Raw genomic sequence first — 14,778 nt, forward strand, 5'->3', positions numbered from 1 at the left:
AATCAGGCAGCAACATTTGAGGTTCACCAATATTTGCTGTTCTGCAGCCACCGCTGCTGATATCCAGGCAAACAGGGTCTGGAGTGGACCTCTAGCAAACTCCAATAGACCTGCAGATGAGGGTTCTGTCTGTTAGAAGGAAAACTAACAAACATAAAGGACATCCACACCAAAAACCCATCTGTACGTCACCATCATCAAAGACCAAAGGTAGATAAAACCACAAAGATGGGAAAAAAACAGAACAGAAAAACTGGAAACTCTAAAAAGCAGAGCGCCTCTCCTCCTCCAAAGGAATGCAGCTCCTCACCAGCAACGGAACAAAACTGGATGGAGAATGACTTTGATGAGTTGACAGAAGAAGTCTTTAGACAATCAAACTACTCCGAGCTACAGGAGGAAATTCAAACCAATGGCAAAGAAGTCAAAAGCTTTGAAAAAAAAAATTAGACGAATAGATAACTAGAATAACCAATTCAGAGAAGTCCTTAAAGGACCTGATGGAGCTGAAAACCAAGGCATGAGAGCTACGTGATGAATGCAGAAGCCTCAGTAGCCGATGCGATCAACTGGAAGAAAGGGCATCAGTGATGGAAGACGAAATGACTGAAATGAAGTGAGAAGAGAAGTTTAGAGAAAGAATAAAAAGAAATGAACAAATCCTCTATGAAATATGGGACTTAAAAAAAAAAAAAGAAATATGGGACTATGTGAAAAGACCAAATCTATGTCTCACTGGTGTACCTGAAGTGACGGGGAGAATGGAACCAAGTTGGAAAACACTCTGCAGGATATTATCCAGGAGAACTTCCCCAATCTAGCAAGGCAGGCCAACATTCAAATTCAGGAAATACAGAGAATGCCACAAAGATACTCCTTGAGAAGAGCAACTGCAAGACACATGATTGTCAGATTCACCAAAGTTGAAATGAAGGAAAAAATGTTAAGGGCAGCAAGAGAGAAAGGTCGGGTTACCCACAAAGGGAAGCCCATCAGACTAACAGCTGATCTCTCGGCAGAAACGCTACAAGCCAGAAGAGAGTGGGGACCAATATTCAACATTCTTAAAGAAAAGAATTTTCAACCCAGAATTTCATATCCAGCCAAACTAAGCTTCATAAGTGAAGGAGAAATAAAATACTTTACAGACAAGCAAACACTGAGAGATTTTGTCACTAGCAGGCCTGACCTAAAAGAGTTCCTGAAGGAAGCACTAAACATGGAAAGGAACAACCGGTACCAGCCACTGCAAAAACATGCCAAATTGTAAAGAACATCAAGGCTAGGAAGAAACTGCATCAACTAACAAGCAAAATAACCAGCTAACATCATAATGACAGAATCAAATTCACACATAACAATATTAACCTTAAATGTAAATGGGCTAAATGCTCCAATTAAAAGACACAGACTGGCAAATTAGATCAAGAGTCAAGACCCATCAGTGTGCTGTATTCAGGAAACCCATCTCACGTGCACAGATACACATAGGCTCAAAATAAAGGGATGGAGGAAGATCTACCAAGCAAATGGAAAACAAAAAAAGGCAGGGGTTGCAATCCTAGTCTCGGAAAAAACAGATTTTAAACCAACAAAGATCAAAAGAGACAAAGAAGGCCGTTACATAATGGTAAAGGGATCAATTCAACAAGAAGAGCTAACTATCCTAAATATATATGCACCCAATACAGGAGCACCCAGATTCATAAAGCAAGTCCTTAGTGACCTACAAAGAGACTTAGACTCCCACACAATAATTATGGGAGACTTTAACACCCCACTTTCAACATTAGACAGATCAACGAGACAGAAAGTTAACAAGGATACCCAGGAATTGAACTCAGCTCTGCACCAAGCGGACCTAATAGACATCTACAGAACTCTCCACCCCAAATCAACAGAATATACATTCTTTTCAGCACCACACCACACCTACTCCAAAATTGACCACATAGTTGGAAGTAAAGCACTCCTCAGCAAATGCAAAAGAACAGAAATTATAATAAACTATCTCTCAGACCACAGTGCAATCAAACTAGAACTCAGGATTAAGAAACTCACTCAAAACTGCTCAACTACATGGAAACGGAACAACCTGCTCCTGAATGACTACTGGGTAAATAATGAAATGAAGGCAAAAATAAAGATGTTCTTTGAAACCAATGAGAACAAAGACACAACATACCAGAATCTCTGGGACACATTCAAAGCACTGTGTAGAGGGAAATTTATAGCACTAAATGCCCACAAGAGAAAGCAGGAAGATCCAAAATTGACACCCTAACATCACAATTAAAAGAACTAGAAAAGCAAGAGCAAACACATTCAAAAGCTAGCAGAAGGCAAGAAATAACTAAAATCAGAGCAGAACTGAAGGAAACAGGGACACAAAAAAACCATTCAAAAAATTAATGAATCCAGGAGCTGGTATTTTGAAAAGATCAACAAAATTGATAGACCGCTAGCAAGACTAATAAAGAAGAAAAGAGAGAAGAATCATATAGACGCAATAAAAAACGATAAAGGGGATATCACTTCCAATCCCACAGAAATACAAACTACCATCAGAGAATACTATAAACACCTCTACGCAAATAAACTAGAAAATCTAGAAGAAATGGATAAATTCCTTGACACATACATCCTCCCAAGACTACACCAGGAAGAAGTTGAATCTCTGAATAGACCAATAACAGGCTCTGAAATTGAGGAAATAATCAATAACTTACCAACCAAAAAAAGTCCAGGACCAGATGAATTCACAGCCGAATTCTACCAGAGGTACAAAGAGGAGCTGGTACCATTCCTTCTGAAACTATTCCAATCAATAGAAAAAGAGAGAATCCTCCCTAACTCATTTTATGACCCCAGTATCATCCTGATTCCAAAGCCTGGCAGAGACACAGCCAAAAAAGAGAATTTTAGACCAATATCCTTGATGAACACTGATGCAAAAATCCTCAATATAATACTGGAAAACCAAATCCAGCAGCACATCAAAAAGGTTATCCACCATGATCAAGTGAGCTTCATCCCTGGGATGCAAGGCTGGTTCAACATATGCAAATCAATAAATGTAATCCACCATATAAACAGAACCAAAGACAAAAACCACATGATTATCTCAATAGATGCAGAAAAGGCCTTTGACAAAATTCCACAGCCCTTCATGCTAAAAACTCTCAATAAATTAGTTATTGATGGGATGTATCTCAAAATAATAAGAGCTATCTATGACAAACCCACAGCCAATATCATACTGAGTGGGCAAAAACTGGAAGCATTCCCTTTGAAAACTGGCACAAGACAGGGATGCCCTCTCTCACCACTCCTATTCAACATAGTGTTGGAAGTTCTGGCCAGGGCAATTAGGCAGGAGAAGGAAATGAAGGGTATTCAATTAGGAAAAGAGGAAGTCAAATTGTCCCTGTTTGCAGATGACATGATTGTATATCTAGAAAACCCCATCGTCTCAGCCCAAAATCTCCACAAGCTGATAAGCAACTTTAGCAAAGTCTCAGGATATAAAATCAATGTGCAAAAATCACAAGCATTCTTATGCACCAATAACAGACAAACAGAGAGCCAAATCATGAGTGAACTCCCATTCACAATTGCTTCAAAGAGAATAAAATACCTAGGAATCCAACTTACAAGGGATGTGAAGGACCTCTTCAAGGAGAACTACAAACCACTGCTCAATGAAATAAAAGATGATACAAACAAATGGAAGAACATTCCATGCTCATGGGTAGGAAGAATCAATATCGTGAAAATGGCCATACTGCCCAAGGTAATTTATAGATTCAATGCCATCCCCATCAAGCTACCAATGACTTTCTTCACAGAATTGGAAACCACTACTTTAAAGTTCATATGGAACCAAAAAAGAGCCTGCATTGCCAAGTCAATCCTAAGCCAAAAGAAGAAAGCTGGAGGCATCACGCTACCTGACTTCAAACTATACTACAAGGCTACAGTAACCAAAACAGCAAGGTACTGGTACCAAAACAGAGATATAGACCAATAGAACAGATCAGAGCCCTCAGAAATAATGCCGCATATCTACAACTATCTGATCTTTGACAAACCTGAGAAAAACAAGCAATGGGGAAAGGATTCCCTATTTAATAAATGGTGCTGGGAAAACTGGCTAGCCATACATAGAAAGCTGAAACTGGATCCCTTCCTTACAACTTATACAAAAATTAATTCAAGATGGATTAAAGACTTAAATGTTAGACCTAAAATCATAAAAACCCTAGAAGAAAACCTAGGCAATACCATTCAGGACATAGGCATGGGCAAGGACTTCATGACTAAAACACCAAAAGCAATGGCAACAAAAGACAAAATTGACAAATGGGATCTAATTAAAGTGAAGAGCTTCTGCACAGCAAAAGAAACTACCATCAGAGTGAACAGGCAACCTACAGAATGGGAGAAAATTTTTGCAATCTACTCATCTGACAAAGGGCTAGTATCCAGAATCTACAATGAATTCAAACAAATTTACAAGAAAAAAACAAACAACCCCATCAAAAAGTGGGCGAAGGACATGAACAGACACTTCTCAAAAGAAGACATTTACGCAGCCAACAGACAATGAAAAAATGCTCATCATCACTGGCCATCAGAAAAATGCAAATCAAAACCACAGTGAGATACCATCTCACACCAGTTAGAATGGCAATCATTAAAAAGTCAGGAAACAACAGGTGCTGGAGAGGATGTGGAGAAATAGGAACACCTTTACACTGTTGGTGGGACTGTAAACTAGTTCAACCATTGGGGAAGTCAGTGTGGCGATTCCTCAGGGATCTAGAACTAGAAATACCATTGGACCCAGCCATCCCATTACTGGGTATATACCCAAAGGACTATAAATCATGCTGCTATAAAGACACATGCACACGTATGTTTATAGCAGCACTATTCACGATAGCAAAGACTTGGAACCAACCCAAATGTCCAACAATGACAGACTGGATTAAGAAAATGTGGCACATATACACCATGGAATACTATGCAGCCATAAAAAATGATGAGTTCATGTCCTTTGTAGGGACATGGATGAAACTGGAAACCATCATTCTCAGCAAACTATCAGAAGGACAAAAAACCAAACGCCGTATGTTCTCACTCATAGGTGGGAATTGAACAATGAGAACACATGGACACAGGAAGGGGAACATCACACACTGGGACCTGTTGTGGGGTGGGGGGAGTAGGGAGGGACAGCATTAGGAGATATACCTAATGCTAAATGACAAGTTAATGGGTGCAGCACACTAACATGGCACATGTATATATATGTAACAAACCTGCACATTGTGCACATGTACCCTAAAACTTAAAGTATAATAATAATAAAATTAAAAAAAATAAAAAGAATGGTATTTGCCTACTTTTACTGCACAGAAATAGAGCTCATAGAGGTGAAGCAGGTTTTTGCTTTTCTCATGGTATCCATTTGGCAAGTGGCTTGGTCATGAGTCAAACCAGGGTAGTCTGATATCAGGGCCTCTGCCACCTTTTGTTTAACAGAACAGTCATCTCTCAAATAATGACAGTTTCACTGTTCCCTACTCTCACTTTGTTTTTTGTTTTTTTTTTTTGGAATCTTAAAGAGGCTAAATGAAGGAGACTGTGGGCAATAAGGGATAAAGTAAAATTACTCCAAAGCATATTTGATACAAAGCAGAAGGACTCGGCTTTTAAAGATAAAAAAGGATTGTTTTAAAAATTAGGAAAAAACTTTTTTTAAAAAAGTTAGGAAAAACCACAGCTTAAGTAAAAGAGACATAAAATCCATAACTTTGGTCAAGAAAGCATCTATCAGATCAGTCATGAAAATGGGCAAAGAAAAATCAATCACATTTTATTGATTTAAACAACAACAGAATTTGCACCACTGAACAGTCACATTTTGTATTTGTCAAGAAAACTCACTGAAGAAAATGAATTACCTTGACAGAAATGAATTTGCCCTGAAAGAAACAAATCATATGATAACATCTATATTAATGGAATATAAAAAAGCAAAATGTCTGAAGGAAAAAACTTTTCCTGGGTAAAAGTGGCACTTAGAAAGGTTTTTTTTTTTTTTGGCCTCTTATTAATAAAGATTTTCAATTTATTTTAAGAAAATGTATATTTAGGGAAGCAGAGTTCTATTGATAAACTGTTTCTTTAAATGGCATATAAAGTATAAGACTTTATGACTAGACTTTCTGGCTAGCCTGATAATATTTTTTTTCTATATTTATACTATCTAGATCTATATTTCTTTCTAGAAAAGAAATAAAAGTTTCTTGTGTAATACTGAAGCCTCAACACTCTATATGTCATCTTCACCTCTTAGGTCAAGGGCAACTTTCTGCAACAAACTCCCACCAGAGTCATCTCTCCTTTCTTTGGAACTCCTCTTTGGAACACATTTAAGGATTTCTATCCTGTATCACAAGCTTTTTAAAGATGTGGTCTTAGTGTCTTCTCTACTAAACCATTTGTTACTTGAGGGAACCATACCTCTGTTTAATTTACTATAAAAATAAAATGAGTATTGCTAAATATTTGTTAAAAAGTGAAAATAAAACAGAAATGAATATCATATGCTGACATTCAAGGATGAAATTATTATTTTCTTTTTAGTCTTGAGTATTACATTACTTGAACTTAGTTTACTTTAGAGTTTCTAATTTATCTTGAACTCTTCTGTCCAAACAAAAAACATTTAGTATAATAGAAAATCCAAATTCAGATATTGTTCCAAATTATGCAAATTGATTTTCATTGTAACTCTGGGTCGACAGACCTATTTCTTCAAAGTCAGCAAAAATGCAACAGATTGCCAACAAATTCAGGCATCCATTTGTGTATTAGACAAGTTTTTAATGAGTGAATTTTGGCTCATTCTTTATTTCCCCTCAAAAATCCCACAGAGTTACACTTAAACAGCTTTTGAAGGAAAGACTGGAGTATACATAATGAGTTGACCTAATAATTTAGCAATTATTTGGAAGTATGACTCAAATCATTTGTCATTTCAGATAAACCATTTCCCTTCTTTGCTTGGCATGAATGAAATTATTAGACATATAATAGCATAATATTTTCTATGGAAGGATATTGTAAAACTGAAAAAAAAATCTAACCACACTCATGGCTTTGAGGAGAACCTGGATTCAGTTCTTAAAGAAGTCAAGTAATAGACATTATATGCAGTCTACATTAAGCCCAGTTCCATAGCTTAACAAGTCTCACTGAAACCTTAGCACTGAAGATCAACTTAATTTTAAGTAACTGCTCCTTAAAGGAGCAGTCAGCATCATTTGTTACATTAAGCAAACCAAAGTGAGGAATGTTCCTGTAACTTACCATATATTTGGATTTAATTGCAGTTGGTGGTAGGAGTCAAAGTCATCTCTCAGGATAATGCTGTCACTATGTATTTCAGCTAAAAGAAAAAGGAAGTATTTAGGAAAGAAATATACTACAACAGTACATTTAGCTAAACACAAGTGCCAACATGCTGTATTTATGAAGAATTATGTATCTTAAAACTAAATTTTACCTCAATGGAACAGAACAGAGCCCTCAGAAATAACGCTACATATCTACAACTATCTGATCTTTGACAAACCTGAGAAAAACAAGCAATGGGGAAAGGATTCCCTATTTAATAAATGGTGCTGGGAAAACTGGCTAGCCATATGTAGGAAGCTGAAACTGGATCCCTTCCTTACACCTTATACAAAAATGAATTCAAGATGGATTAAAGACTTAAACGTTAGACCTAAAACCATAAAAACCCTAGAAGAAAACCTAGGCATTACCATTCAGGACATAGGCATGGGCAAGGACTTCATGTCTAAAACACCAAAAGCAATGGCAACAAAAGACAAAATTGACAAATGGGATCTAATTAAACTAAAGAGCTTCTGCACAGCAAAAGAAACTACCATCAGAGTGAACAGGCAACCTACAGAATGGGAGAAAATTTTCGCAACCTACTCATCTGACAAAGGGCTAATATCCAGAATCTACAATGAATTCAAACAAATTTACAAGAAAAAAACAAACAACCCCATCAAAAAGTGGGCGAAGGACATGAACAGACACTTCTCAAAAGAAGACATTTATGCAGCCAAAAAACACATGAAAAAATGCTCATCATCACTGGCCATCAGAGAAATGCAAATCAAAACCACAATGAGATACCATCTCACACCAGTTAGAATGGCGATCATTAAAAAGTCAGGAAACAACAGGTGCTGGAGAGGATGTGGAGAAATAGGAACACTTTTACACTGTTGGTGGGATTGTAAACTAGTTCAACCATTGTGGAAGTCAGTGTGGTGATTCCTCAGGGATCTAGAACTGGAAATACCATTTGACCCAGCCATCCCATTACTGGGTATATACCCAAAGGACTATAAATCATGCTGCTATAAAGACACATGCACACGTATGTTTATTGCGGCATTATTCACGATAGCAAAGACTTGGAACCAACCCAAATGTCCAACAATGACAGACTGGATTAAGAAAATGTGGCACATATACACCGTGGAATACTATGCAGCCATAAAAAATGATGAGTTCATGTCCTTTGTAGGGACATGGATGAAATTGGAAATCATCATTCTCAGTAAACTATCGCAAGAACAAAAAACCAGACACCGCATATTCTCACTCATAGGTGGGAATTGAACAATGAGATCACATGGACACAGGAAGGGGAATATCACACTCTGGGGACTGTTGTGGGGTGGGGGGAGGGGGGAGGGATAGCATTGGGAGATATACCTAATGCTAGATGACGAGTTAGTGGGTGCAGCGCACCAGCATGGCACATGTATACATATGTAACTAACCTGCACAATGTGCACATGTACCCTAAAACTTAAAGTATAATAATAAAAAAAAAAAACAAAAAAACCACTAAATTTTAAATGAGCGTTGATTATATTGGCTTTGTCCCTCAAACTACTAAGGGACAAGGGTAAAAAGCTCTGCGGTTTAGACACCTAGAAGTTGGGAAAACCAAAGACCCCAAAAGGAAACCTATGAAGCTATCACTAGGCAGGCAAGGCAGGAAGGACAAAATCAGCACCAACCTACAAGGAGAGGCTATTCGGGACTTGTCTTCCTTCAGTATGGCTTGGCTGTGTCCCTACCCAAATTTCATCTTGAATTGTAGTTCCCATAATCCCCATATATCGTGGAACGGATGGTGGGAGGTAATTGAATCATGGGGGCAAGTTACTCTCATGCTGTTCTCATGACAGTGAGTTCTCATGAGATTTGATGGTGTTTTTTTTTTTTTTGAGACAGAGTCTCACTCTGTTGCCCATGCTGTGGTGCAGTGGCATGATCTTGGCTCACTGCAACCTCAGTCTCCTGGGTTCAAGCAATTCTCCTCTTTCAGCCTCCTGAGTAGCTGGGATTACAGGTGCCTACTACCACACCTGGCTAATTTTTATATTTTTAGTAGACGGGGTTCCGCCATGTTGGCCAGGCTGGTCTTGATCTCCTGACCTCAGGTGATCCACCTGCCTCGGTCTCCCAAAGTGCTGGGGTTACAGGCATGAGCCACCGTGCCCAGCTGAGATTTGATGGTTTTATAAGGGGCATTTCCCTCTTTTGCTCGGCACTTCTTGCTGCCACCATGTGAAGAAGGACGTGTTTGCTTCCCCTTCTGCCACAATTGTAAGTTTCCTAAGGCCTTCCCAGCTATGCTGAATCGTGTGTCAATTAAACCTCTTTCTTTTATAAATAACCCAGTCTTGGGTATGTCTTTATTAGCAGCGTGAGAATGAACTAATATATCCATATTTCAACATATACTCATCCATGGCTTCCAAGAGACTGCCCAGACAGCGTCAGTGTCTAATTCACTTTAAAGCATGGAATTGGATAGAACATTCTGGCTATTTATTGTCAGCTAAAATTGCTGTAATCTACTAACCCATTTTTTCTTCTCTTTCCCACTATCCTTCTTGCCCTGGCTTGCTTTCTCTCCTTCCCTATATTCACTCATCTTTTATTGAATGTTTTTAAATTTGTTAACTTTTTTTCTCTTTCAGAACTGCATAAGAAAATTTATCTATATAAGTAAAATTCCTAAATAAAATCAATTTAGAAGTCAGGAGGAATGCCAGGGAGCCATACATGGTGTTAAATATATTATCACTACACATTTGAGATATATTGAATACCTATTTTTAAGTTCTAGAAGAACTTTGGGCATGGCAAGTGCAATATTTTCACCAACTGTAGAGTTCATATTTCCGCGGAATAGATGATGAATAAGTAAACTCACTTTCATGGCTGGCTACGGTGTAAGTGTGCTTATTTTAAAGGTTGTGTGAGAAATGATAATTATTTCTATTCATGTTGTAAAAATTAATCTAGTACTTTAACAATGCTCTCATCTGATTCATGGTTTGCTTAGGAAGTTTGTTCCAGCTACTCTAACTTCTTTGGGTCTTGACAATTTTGTTTGAACTAGCAAAGAGACTGTCTTTTGGAAAAATTAAAATAATATCTGATTAACAAAAAACTCTCATAACTTTTTCTTTTAAAGGTGATATTTTTATGTTTTTTAGGCTCACTCAAATATAATTCTCTGAAATCACTGGGTAATTAAAATTACTTCCCAATATCAGGAAGCATAATTTCACATTCTCTTTGGTGACATCCCCAACCATGGCAGTCCTTGCCTCCTTTATACCAGGTATGCCAGCAGGCAAGCACATAATGAAGTCATGGAAACCAGTGAATCAGCATGTACTGAGAGGACTGGATGCTCAGACTCGAAGCCTCAGGCATGAGAACAGGGAGAATATGGATATACACTGGAGAGAACGCTGTGATGTATTCTGTGCATGGGAGTGATTTAATGATTCCTCTGAGCGATGAGATGCAGTGCCTCAGATGCCTACAGGGTACAGCTCTCTCAGATACCCAGTCTGGCCGAGACTCGGCTGGGCCACTGCGGGTCACCAGCCTGTCTTGGCTGCCAGAAGGCATGCTTCTAAGCGCTTGCATTTGTCTGCCAAGTAAGAGGAGCCCCAAGCTGTAGCATTACATAAAAGTAAAGCTTCTCAAGGCAGATTTTCCAAAGAGGAAAAATAAATTAATTGGGTTTATAGGTTGAAAGGAAAAGCCCAAGAGACAAATAACTGACCTATCTAGAAAGTCCCATAGTGAAAGACATTTGAAAAGGCTGCAACCAGCTAGGATGATTTCTTTTCATTCTTATTAAATACTATAGGGTAGGAAATTGCTTTTAAAATAAGTCTTCACTGACACAAATGAGAAAATTAATGCTTAAAGATCACTTGTTTTCTAGAGACTTTTTTATTTACAAAGGCAATGGGTAAGCCTCATTGGATACCTGTTTGTGTATTGATTTACTTCCAAACACCACTATATTATTTACCATACACTTTATGAAAACAAAATCATTTAATCCTTATACCAACCCTATGAGATAGGTACTATTTTTAATTCTACTTTGCAGATGAGAAAACTGAGGCACAGAGAGGTTAAGTAACTTGCTCAATATTGTGTGGCTAGCAAGTGGTAAAAGTGAGATAAACCCAGGCAGTTTCCCAGAATCTGTGATCCTAACCACTATACACCCTGCCTCAAGAACTGTGGGCCACTAAGAGCATGACATTATGAAAAATCCATGGTGCCATTTTAAGAAGCAGGTATTTATTTAAACAGTCTCATTTCAATTTTTTTTTTAAAGAAACAGGATCTTGCTATGCTGCCCAGGTTGGAGGACAGTGTCACAATCATAGCTTGCTGCAGCCTTGAAATCCTGGTTTAAATGATCCTCCCATCTCAGCCCCCAAAGTAACTAGGACTCCAGGTGCACACCACCACACTGACTAATTTTTAACCCTTTTTTTTTGGTAGAGATGGGGGTCTTGCTCTGCTGCCCAGGCTGGTCTTAAACACCTGGTCTCAAGTGATCTTCCCACCTCAGCCTCCCAAAGTGTTGGGGTTACAGGCATGAGCCACCATGCCCAGCTTCAGTTCAATTTTTAAAGAAATGACAAAATAATTTCTTTTTCTTAACAATTCAGTACTAATTTGAGCATAAATCTCAAATCTTAAATGACTTCAATTCTTCCACATTCATGGCTTCTTGCCCACTAGCTCCATGCTCTAATATTTATGATGGGCATCTAGTATTATGAGGGACTCTGGGGGAAAATTAAGCATTAGAATGCAAAAGCTTACACTCAATAGGATCTCAGGGCTGAGGGTACTAACAGGTGCGAAAGTTCCTGCATGAGCCCCCCGCTGGGCAGCATGAATGTTTCCTCAAGGAGGTTCTGTGTTCAAGTATAATCCGTACCCAAGTCCAATTTCAGTGACTGATCAATGATCAGAGAGGACAGCTTCCTTACCTCTACAACATCTGCTCGTACAGCCAGAAAAGCCAAACAAGTAGATCAAGTACTAAAGTTAATGACATCAGAGTCTTAAACACTCACCTAGATGTGGGTGCACAGTGACATCTGTTGGAGCTGAATCAAGAGAGGAAAGAAGAAAGACAACTGATCAGGAATGAAAGCAAAATCCAGTAATAAAGAGTCACAACACAGTTATAAAACTTAAGTCACATTAAGCAAATCAAATGGCTACAGACTTTTTAGTCTTTTTAGGAGTTTCTGGAACTCTTGAAAAAATAGAAGACAATAAATTTAATGATCTTGTATTTTGTGCCAACACTTATTGGTTAAATCAGAGAAGAGTTTTGCAAAGATTCACTGAATTGTTAACTCTAATTAAATATTTTCTTGAAACAAAAGGAATACTTGCCAATTATCCAATAATGAATAACAAAAACCTGGCACAATGATATACATTCTCTCACCAGTATCACAGTGCATATGAACAAGCCAAATCTGAAGCTTCAAGGAAAACAAGGGTTTATTTGCAAACTAGCTGGAAAAGTAGGAAAACTTAAGCTGAAATTGAAACTTTGAAAATACAAATTAATAATGGTTTTACACATGAATTTCCTAATGTGAATTGTGTCTCCAGAAGATTTTAACTGTAATTTCCAGTATCTTCTAAATTGTCTGCAAAAACCTACGAGAAAAATTTGAAGAATGTCTTGTTGATGTTAATTATTTTAGACTTGGTTTTCAATGTATGCAATATTTCTGTGAATTCCATGTTAATAATACTATGCTGACACAAGAATAATACTTGGACATAGTTTTGAAACTGATATGTTTTTGCATTAAAGGTAAATCAGCTCTTCTAATAAAAATGAAAACATTTTGTCAAGGTGGATCTGGACATTAAAGGAAAATGATTTTTGATACTCAATTAAGTTACTGGAAGATCTTTAAGCAGGTAAGAAACACTTGGGTATGTGGATCTACATTTCAATTGTCAATTTTATGAACTCTTAATACAGGCCAAATATTTCTTAAGATGTGCTATAAGTGTAAAGTACATACTAGATTTTGGAGATTTAGTACACAAAATGTAAAATATCTCATTAATAGTTTTAAATTGACCACATTATATCAAAATGTTTAATATTTTACATATTCTGTGTTAATAAAATACATTATTAAATTAATTTCATCTATTTCTTTCCATTTTTTAGATGTGACTACTAGAATATTTAAAATTGCACACGGGGCTTACATTATACTTCTATTAGTGCTGAACTACAGCTAGGAGGGGCATTTGTACTGTATATCAATTAGGAAATCATTATCAAGCAGGAGGTGGTGGAGTTACAAAAGGAAGACCGAGTCACTCAGAGAGAATGTAAGGTATAAAGTGAGGCTGAGAGAAGTAGCTCATGCCTGTAATCCCAGTACTTTGGGAGACTGAGGCAAGAGGATTACTTGAGGCCAAGAGTTTGATACCAGCCTGAGCAATATAGTAGGAGACCTCGTCTCTAAAAAAAACATTAAAAATTAGCTGGGCATGGTGGTGCACGCCTGTAGTCCTAGCTACTCAGGAGGCTGAGGCAGGAGGATCACCTGAGGCCAGGAGTTTGAGGATGCAGTGAGCTAGGAATGCAACATCACACTCCAGCCTGAGCAAGAGAGTCAGACCCTGTCTCTAAATAAATAATAGAAAGAAGTGAAATGCACAAATGTATATTTAACGGACAGGTGGAAGAAGACAAGCTAGCAAAGGTGACTGAGTTAAAGTGCATTCCATTAAGGAAATAAGAAAAAGAAAGAGTTTTAAGAGCTAAGAGAGTTGAAGGAGAGGCCAAAATAATCCTAATAAAGCTGATATCTACGAAGAACATCCTGCTATTAAGGCACTGTGCTAAGGAGTGTCTATAGATGAACTCAGGGATTTTGGCCTCAGAGTCTAGACTCAACTACTGTGCAGACTGCTCTTTCAAGAAGGTTAGCTGCAAAGGTGAGAAATGAGATCTTATATGGAGATGAGGACCGAAGGGATTTTTTTGTTGTTTGTTTTGTTTCTTAAGATATTATGATAGTGGCCGGGCCCGGTGGCTCATGCCTGTAATCCCGGCACTCTGGGAGGCTGAGGTGGGCGGATCACGAGGTCAGGAGATCGAGACCATCCTGGCTAACACAGTGAAACTCCGTGTCCACTAAAAATAAAAAAATTAAAAAATGGCCGGGCGCAGTGGCTCACTCCTGTAATCCCAGCACTTTGGGAGGCCGAGACGGGCGGATCACGAGGTCAGGAGATCGAGACAATCCTGGCTAACACGGTGAAACCCCATCTCCACTAAAAATACAA

General features: G+C 38.1%; 1 protein-coding gene across 2 annotated transcripts in view; it reads right to left on the reverse strand.

The window, feature by feature from the left end:
- The window catches only part of RELN (reelin), a 522,571-nt gene that overhangs the window by 279,362 nt on the left and 228,431 nt on the right, over positions 1-14,778 (reverse strand). For both annotated transcript variants that reach the window (XM_003318728.5, XM_054656222.2), the window contains exons 5-6: positions 12,519-12,551; positions 7,381-7,459 (exon numbers count right to left, since the gene is read on the reverse strand). In XM_003318728.5, the coding sequence (XP_003318776.2) occupies positions 7,381-7,459; positions 12,519-12,551 (112 nt within the window). The remainder of the gene's footprint in view (positions 1-7,380; positions 7,460-12,518; positions 12,552-14,778) is intronic.

The sequence above is a fragment of the Pan troglodytes genome, chromosome 6 (assembly GCF_028858775.2).
Source record: "Pan troglodytes isolate AG18354 chromosome 6, NHGRI_mPanTro3-v2.0_pri, whole genome shotgun sequence".
In the NCBI taxonomy this organism is placed as follows: Eukaryota; Metazoa; Chordata; class Mammalia; order Primates; family Hominidae; genus Pan; species Pan troglodytes.